General features: G+C 46.5%; 1 protein-coding gene across 3 annotated transcripts in view; it reads right to left on the bottom strand.

The window, feature by feature from the left end:
• The window catches only part of Tuft1 (tuftelin 1), a 48872-nt gene extending 40270 nt beyond the window's left edge, over positions 1-8602 (bottom strand). For 2 of the 3 annotated variants that reach the window (XM_021157898.2, XM_085835688.1), the window contains exon 1: positions 8462-8576. In XM_021157898.2, coding sequence (XP_021013557.1) covers positions 8462-8521 — 60 coding nt within the window. In that variant the 5' untranslated portion in view covers positions 8522-8576. Of the gene's footprint in view, positions 1-8461 lie in introns of all 3 variants that reach the window. The other variant, XM_029474773.2, reaches the window with a different exon arrangement.
• Between the last annotated feature and the right edge of the window lie 325 nt (positions 8603-8927).

The following is an 8927-nucleotide window of genomic DNA, read 5'->3' as shown; positions in this document are numbered from 1 at the left end:
ATCTGGGCCAACAGTCTTCCTGGCACACATCCATTCCTCCAACTAAGACTGCCCACCCCTAAGAAACAGGTGTTTCACAAGACTTCACCGTGACCCAAAGAGGCACATGCCATAATTACCAACAGGCAGGGAAGCTCGTCCCACCCAATCTGAGCCCAGGTCCTGGAACCGAAACCATCCGGTACACACCTCCCTCCACCCGAGAGAAATATGGGCAAAGTTAGTGCCACATGCCTAATGATTAAGTAATCTTCCTCCCTCAGACCCTCCCTTCCCTCTCCAGGCAAGAAAGTCAAGCTCTCCCCGAATACCTGGCAGCCTTGGAGACCTCACTGAAAAGTCAGAGCTGGCAATAAAAGGGGTAGGGGCAATGGTGTGAAGATAAACTTACTGGATGAGTCTGAGTCTAGGCAGGGGCAGGGACTGAAACAATAGTCTCCAAACCTGAAAGATTCCTCCACCCAAGAGTTTCTTCCCCACCCAGGTGTCACGGAGACAGCCTTCAGTCATATTAGAACTCATGTCATTGCATTAATCACCAATGATCAAGGAGCGCTCTTATTTTGTGTGTATCTTAGGCTGGCTTCAACCTCACTATGTAGCCAAGGATGAACTAATCAGCTTGCTTCTTTATACCTCCCATGCTACGTTTACGTGGTTCAAGGAATTGATCCCAGAAACTTCATGCATGCTAGGTGAACACTCGAACAACAAAACTATGTCTCCAGCCCCTCAATCCTCTTTGAAAATATTCAGTTCCTGGGCTGGAGAGATGGCTCAGAGGTTAAGAGCACTGACTGCTCTTCCAGAGGTCCTGAGTTCAATTCCCAGCAACCACATGGTGACTCACAACCATCTGTAATGGGATCTGATGTCCTCTTCTGGTGTGTCTGAAGCTGCAGTGCACTCATAAATGAAATAAATAAATCTTAAAAAAAAAAAGGAAGAAAATATTCAATTCCATTCCCAGGTATTTCACTCCCAAGTAAAAAGGAAACATAAGTCCACATCAACTTATAAAACGTCATACCAGTAATATTTACAACAGCCAAAGAGTAGAAACAACTCAAAAGTCCATCAGTTATTCCATGATGAACATATATCTATGATAATATAGTTAAATATGGACTATCATCCAGTTCTAAAAAACAAAGGCAGTGATGGTACACACACCTTTAATCCCAGTGCTCGGGAGGCAGTTTTGAGTTCAGAAGTGAGCCTGGTATACACAGCAAGTTCCAGGACAGCTAGGGCTGTTACACAGAGAAACCCGTCTTGAAAAACCCAAAACCAAAATAAACAAATAAAACAAATGTAGAACTAACATGTTACATGTTACATGTGTATGAGCCTTTAAAGCAGCATGCAACTTGAAAGCAGCCAGGCTGGAGGACCATGAAACACATGACCAGACGCACAAGAAGTGTACATATGAATAGGTGAGATACAGACAAAGCAGACAGGTAGCTGCCTGGGCTTGGGAGACTGGGGAGGATGGGAAGTGACTGCCAATGGATGAAGATTTCTCTATGAAGTGAGCAAAAGGTTCTAAAATTGCCTCAGTGATGACCCCGTAACTCTGAATACACTAAAGAAAGCCACAGAATTATACACCTTAAACTGGTGCATCACGCAGCACAGTTTTTAAATAAGGCTTATAAAAATGGTTGAAACTCATAGCAAACGTATAATAAATCACATCCAAATTCTTAAAATATTTATCTCTGTTTCATGTACATAAGTATTTTATCTACGTGTACGTCTATGTAACGCATGAGTGCCTGGTGCCCAGAGGCCAGAAGGTGTCAGATCACCTGGAACTGGGGTTACAGATGTTTGAGTTCTGCCATGTGGGTACCGGAAATCAAACCCACGACCTCTAGCGGAGCAGCCAGTGCTCTTAACCGAAACATCTCTTTAGCCTCTTTCAGCTCAATTTTTAACTAAAGAAAAAGTAGCTTCAGGCATTAGCTACTTCAATTTCTGTACTCTTACAGGAAACATCTGATCCACAGGAAAGACAAAGGCTCAGCCTACAGCAGATAAAACAAATTCCAAACCTACTATCATGTTTGCCAAGAAGAAGAAAGGAGGGAGAGGAGAGAGAAGAGGAGGAGGGGAAAAAAGCCATATGTGGTAGTATATATTGTTAACCCCATTACTTGGGAAGTAGAGGCAGATCTCTGTGAGTTCAAGGCTAGTCTGATCTACATAGCAAGTTCTAGGACAGCCAGCGCTACACAGAGATATCTGTCTCTAAAAGAAAGAAAAAAAGGAGAGAGAGAAGAGAAGAGAAGAGAAGAGAAGAGAAGAGAAGAGAAGAGAAGAGAAGAGAAGAGAAGAGAAGAGAAGAGGAAGAGAAGAGAGATGAGAGGGGAGGAAAGAGAGGAGAGGTGAGAGGGGGAAGTGGAGGAGGAAAGAGAGGGGAGGGAAGAATAGGAGAAGAGAGAGAGGAAGGCAGGGAAGGGAGGGAGGGAAGGTTGGAAAAAAGTGTAGTATATAAGGATAAGGGTAACATTGAATGATGCAGAGAGCCCAGAGTCTACCATGCTTGGCTTCAAGAAAAAGAAGAGAGCTCTTGCTTTTGCTCTTTCTCCTGCCTTCCTGCTCCCTCTCTCCCCACCCCCCCTCGCCCTTCTCTGCATGCTCTTGGCCCTTGGCCAGCCTGTACCACCCCCCCTTTCTCTGCCTCTATTATCCTCTTAATTCTCCCCATGCCCTGAATAAACTCTATTCTATATTAAGGAAGGAAGGAAGGAAGGAAGGAAGGAAGGAAGGAAGGAAGGAAGGAAGGAAGGGAGGGAGGGAGGGAGGGAGGGAGGGAGGGAGGGAGAGAGAGAGAGAGAGAGAGAGAGAGAGAGAGAGAGAGAGAAAGAGAGAAAGAGAGAAAGAGAGAAAGAGAGAAAGAGAGAAAGAAAGTGAGAATAGAAGGGAAGAAGGGAATGGAAGGGAAGGGAAGGGAAGGGAAGGGAAGGGAAGGGAAGGGAAGGGAAGGGAAGGGAAGGGAAGGGAAGGGAAGGGAAGACGAGAGGGTCCATTAACCCTCAATGTCACTGTGAAAGCTCAGCCCTGTTGACTAGCAAAGGTCACTCAGCAATCCATCCTGGATCTCCCCACGGTGCCCCACGGTGCCCCACGGTGCCCCACGGGCAGATATTACAGGTCCTGTAATATCAGGGAAAAGGGAATAAGCTGATAAGAATAAACAAATGCCAATATGAGAAGGAATAAAAATTGACCAAAGTCAGGCCAGGCATAGTGACACGTGCTTACAATCCTTGCATTTTGGAGGCTGAGGCAGGAGGATCACAGCAAATCTGAGGCCATTCTGGGTGGGCTACATGAGCTCTAGGCTAGCCTTGGTACAATGTGAGACACTGCCTCAAAAAGGGGGTGGGGTGGGGGTAGGTAGAGATAAAGACCATGCAGTGGGTAAAGTGCTTGCTATATAAGCATGATGATAACCAGAGTATAGATCCCCAGAGACTGATGTCAGCATCTGCCCTCTACATATAACCGTACTGACACACAGCATCCTCAGATTTCCTCCACCCTAGGCTTGGGTGCCCAGATCCAGTTAGGACGATCCAGAGTACACCAGTGGCAAACAGAATAAAACTAACATCTGAGCACTAACCACGTGCCAAGCACCGTGTTTAATGTTGCCTGCATATTATCTTACTTAATCCTCATAATGATCTTATGAGAAGGCATGATTATTGTCTCCTCTTACATATGAGGAAACTGAGAATGAAGAAATTAATTACCAAAGTGCTCTGGCAAAGCATTTAGTCAGACTCACTGAGTTATGCAGCTTTTTTTCTTTACTTTTAATTATTAATTTATTTTGAGAAGTTCTCATGTACCCCACACTGGCCTTGAACTCCCTGACTAATCTTCTGACTGCTGGGATTACAGTCACGTGCCACTACACCAGTGTGCACAGTCTGATCTGATCCAGGGCCTTGTGGATGCCAGGCAAGCCATCTAACAGCCCCAGAGTCATGCTGTCAAGCACAATCCTATTCATGGGAATCATGGCTTAACGAAAAATTGTGATTACACTGCAGTCACAAGAAAGGAATCTGTAAAAAAAAGGGGGGGATATTAACCTCCCTCTTATTCCTACAATAGGAGCCAATGACTGCCTAGAACTGACAAAAACAAAGCTAAAACAGAAGGCACAGCTCTGCAGTAGAACACCTGCTTAGCATGCATGAGGCCCCAGGTTCAATTCTCCATGCTTCCTGTTTCCCCAGTGGAGAATAGGTGTGGACTGGGCTGGGGTATAGCTCAATTAGAGGCTTACCTGCCATGCCCAAAGTTCTAGTTTTGACCCGCAGCACCACATAAATCAGCCACATTGTCATATGGTTGTAACCTTAGCAATCAGGAGGTGAAGGCAGGAAAATCAGAAGTTTAAAGATATCAACATTGGGTGTGAGGCCAGCCTCAATACAAGAACTGAAGAAAAGGGGAGGAGAGGAAGGAGAGGAATGGGAGCTAACTAAATGGCGCAGCAAAAAGGTGTCTGATGCTAGACCAGATGCCAAGACCCAAACGGTAGGAGAGAATGGACTTCCCTGACGTGTCTTCTGACTTCTACACATGTGCATGGCATGCCTGTGCTACTGCCCCCAAGTAAACAACTGCAATTTTCAAAAGAGAAAAGAAACATGCTACTATAAGTATTTTAGTTAGAAACAGACGTTTGCACCAGAACAAACAGCCAAGATTTCAAAGTGGCCACTTCCATGTAGCAGAACTTAAAAGTAGAGAACAAATACATTCCTTCAAAAAACATTTGATATTAGTTTTGTTTTTAAAATCATGTACAAGAGCAGGATGTGGTGTGGCATGGTGGCCCATGCTGAAATCGGAGCACTTGGGAGGTAGAGAGGGAGCAGGAGTTTAATGTTAGCTTAGGGTACAGGATATCTTGTCTCAAAATGCCAAAAAATAAATACAAACTATGTACAAGTATTCTTTACATTATATTATTTATTTAATATGTACGGCACATGTATGTATGTATACCACACACACGCTCGGTGCCCATGGAGGTTAAAAAAGGGCACCTGATCTCCTGGAACTGAAATTGTGGATGGTTGTTAGGTACTATGTGGGTGCTGGAAACCATACCAGGGTCTCTCTGTAAGAGTAATTAGTGCTTAGAACTACTGGGCCATCTCTCTATCCCGCTAACATATATTCTTTCCGTTTCAAAAGTCAAAGGGAGGGAGAAAATGAGGGAGCGAAGGAGAAGGCAGGCAGAGGTCACCTGCGCAGAGACTCCATGTGGCCATGTGCTCCTTTATACACCGCCTCCACGGTCCCCCACTGGTGACATCTGGCTTTGCGCTGGAGCATGTCATCCTTCACTAGACGATCTTCTAACCCTGCCAATCAAGGACCCCTGCCCATTCCTACTTAAGGATAATCTCAGAAGGATGGCAAAATGACCTAAACTGGCGGGAATCATGCAGAAGCAGGGATCATCCACATTACTGTCCTGGACTCCCTTGGTTCGGGCCTTTTAATTTAAGCTTTCCTTTAACTTCTAGGCCCTGATCTTTTCCTTCTAGTAAACTCCTCTTTAGCTAGCTAGGTTACTTTCTGCTGTTTACTTTAGCCAAAGGAAGGTACCAGAATTGTCTAATGGGTTTGAGATTTATTTGTACTTTATATGCCAATATAACTTACCAATGTCACTTTTAAACAAATACTTTTGACATTAAAATACATTTTACAACCAGATAAGGTGGTTTGCACCTTTAATCCCATTAAACATACACACAGCTGACACAAAGCTTTTGTCAGAAAGACTATCCTCCCCATCCATCGCTCTGGGCACGTTAGTTTTTTTTTTTAAATGCTATTTCTCCTCCACTAAGGTTTTGTTTTGAAACAAAGTCTTGCTATGTAGTCATGGCTGGCCTGAAATTTACTATGTAGACCAGGCTAGCCTCAAACTCACAGAGATCCATCAACTTCTACCCTCCAAGTTCTGGGATTAAAGGCTTTTAACACTATGCCCAGCATTTCCACTATGTTTTTGTTTGTTGCTTAGTAACAGGAATAAAAACAGCTGATTATGGAAGAAAAAGGCACTCCCAAATTTGAAACAAAGATGGGGTTGGGGATGTAGCTCAGTTAGACAAATGCTTGTCTGGTGGGGCCAAAGACCTGGGTTCGACTCCCAGCACCACATAAATCAGTTGATTCATTTCCTTACTCACATCTTTTGCACCCACACTGAGCATGCTCAATGGTATGAGGACATGACTGACGACATGACAGGTTCCCAGAGACTATCCAGAGCCATAAATTCTATTTACAGGTTGGCTCAGAGGAGAAGAATCCAGGACAAAGCCTGCCTCCTGACTGACTGATTGTTTACTCTCTGCCCTTCCGCAAGAGCCCAGGAATGTCTCCAAGAGTAAACCAGGCAAGGGTTATTTCATTCCTGGCTTTATCGTAAAATAAGTCAGTCTCTCTCTCTCTCTCTCTCTTCCTCACTCTTTTTTTCCCCAAGACATGGTTTCTCTGTGTAGCCCTGGCTGTCCTGGAACTCACTCTGTAGACCAGGCTGGCCTCGAACTCAGAAATCCACCTGCCTCTGCATCCCAAGTACTGGGATTAAAGGTGTGGCCACCACCGCCCGGCCATAAAATAAGTCTCAAGTCTAGTCTGTCTCCCCTCTGACATATTGCTATTTTCCACCTCTGCTTTCTGTCCCACCAAACAAGAAAGAAAAGCATCAAGAGACAGCAACAGGTGACATATCCTTCTCTGTACTGCCGAGGTTGTATTTTAAAGATCCTTCTTCTATATGAAGTGGGTCTTTTTTCTACATCTAAAAGAAGCCCATGGGTCTAGAGAGATGGCTCAGTGGTTAAGAGCACTGACTGCTCTTCCAGAGGTCCTGAGTTCAATTCCCAGCAACCACATGGTGGCTCACAACCATCTGTAATGGGATCTGACACCTTCTTCTGATGTGTTTGAGGACAGCTACAGTGTATGCATATAAATACAATAAATAATTCTTCTTCTTTTTTTTTTTGAAGCCCATGACCCCTTTTATTCATTCCATGTTCTTTCCCTGACTCAACCATTCCAAAGCATCAAGAGCATGGAGCACTTGAGGCTGGGACAATAGGATATGACTAGTTGTTGGCTGGACTTTGGTTTTGTTTATCTGATTTGGTCAGCCTCTCTTACCTGGGGTAGGTTGGGGGGGTGGGGTGGGCTGGGCTTTGGGCAATGTCAAGACTTGTAATGTGGAAGAAACATTCATATTTCTAGGCAAAAATGTCAAGGGGACAGTGAACAGACTTAATGATCAGCTGTACACTGAACTTCAAATGAGCACCTATTCTACAACTATTCTTTGAAGAGCCATATCCAGCTGTGGCTGGGTTAGCTTTGCCTCAAGGACATGCTGAGACAGGCAGGGGCATTGGAATCAGACGGGGAGGGGGGGGGCGCAAACGCTCCATCACTTTGGCTCCCATTTCATTCTCACACAACTTGGAAATAAATTAATTAGCACAGATCTATGGTGTATTTGGATCTCCCAGCAACACCTAGAAACATGCAGCATCAAATTACAGGCCTTTCCCTCCGGAGAGAAAAAAAAATCATGTGGTCAGTTGAGGGTGGCATAAAGGGAGTGAGGGAGTGAGGAGGGCATAAGGGGAACAGGGCAGACTGGATTGCACTGGAGAACAACCCCTCTCTCTCCCTAACCCACTCCAGGTGGGTTCAGGTCTCCACCGGAGTTCTGGGGCACCTCCTTCATCCCCAACCCGGACTTGGCATCTGGACACGGAAGCAAAACCAAGGAAGCTACTGGCTGGCCGAAAGGGGTTGGGGATCAGAAAAGCAAGATTTAAAAAAAAAAAAAAAAAAAAAAGGAGAAATCCAAAAGAGGTGACCTTCGAGTGGAGAGCTCCATACATCCTCTGGGGGAAAGGTAGAATCTGGGACCAATTCCGTAGTGGTCTATTCGGCCCACGCTCGCTCTCCCCTCTCCTTTCCCAGCCCTAGGATTCAACCCTGTGCCCCTTTCCTTGTTAAAGGATCGCCATCACAGAAGTCTTTGAAGGGCTTCTGAGGCCATCGGGAAACACGGAAAGGCGTAATCCACCTGGGCCGGCGCAACGTCCGAAACACCGCAGGGATCCGGTCCCTCGAGCGTCTTCCACGACCCAATCTAGCTGCCCACGAGACGCCTGAGTAACGCGCCCTATGCCCGAGCCGGGGCTGCCGTGTCCGCGCCAAGGACAGGTTCTCCCCAGCCCTGGAGCCGCCAGGGTTTCGTTCCCACTCCACAGTCCGCCACTGATCACACTGAGCCAGCGTCAGGTGAAATGGGCTACCTGAGCGTGAGGCACGCGAGCGGCGGACCTGGAAAGCCACTGTGCCAGAGTGGGAAGGCGGGGTGAACGTGACGACCTACCGCGGTCTGGCTCTCCGGGTGCACGTCCACCAAGGTACACCAGTTCCGCGTCCCGTTCATCTTCACGCGGAGGTCGCACGACCGTCCTCAACTCCGAGGTCCCGGGGAAACTGGGCGGGAGGGCGGGCGCACGCGGAACCGCCCCCTAGTATAGGCGCGTCGGGGGCGGGGCTAAAGATGGGCCACGCCCAGGGCGGTATTTTCAATGAGGTAGAGCGGAAGCCAGAGGTGGGCGGTGCCAAGAGGCTTCAGGACTCGCCTACCCGCGCTATGGACGATTTTCCTAAAGGTGAGGCTTGGGAGTGAGGGTCCTGTGGCCGCTTAGGAATTTTACTAAGGGTAAGACAAGGTATCCTGTGGTATCTCATTCTTGTTTCCTTTCAGTTTTCCAGGTTCGGTGCGGGAAAGAATCGGTCTGGTCTTCTGAGTTGGAGGCTTGCACAAGTTTCTATGGTCTTTCCTTAAA

The sequence above is a fragment of the Mus caroli genome, unplaced genomic scaffold (genome assembly GCF_978045245.1).
Source record: "Mus caroli unplaced genomic scaffold, Mus_caroli_1 scaffold_3, whole genome shotgun sequence".
Lineage (NCBI taxonomy): Eukaryota > Metazoa > Chordata > Mammalia > Rodentia > Muridae > Mus > Mus caroli.
The sequence above is the reverse complement of the archived record's forward strand: the minus strand, read 5'-3'. Positions and strand labels throughout refer to the sequence as shown.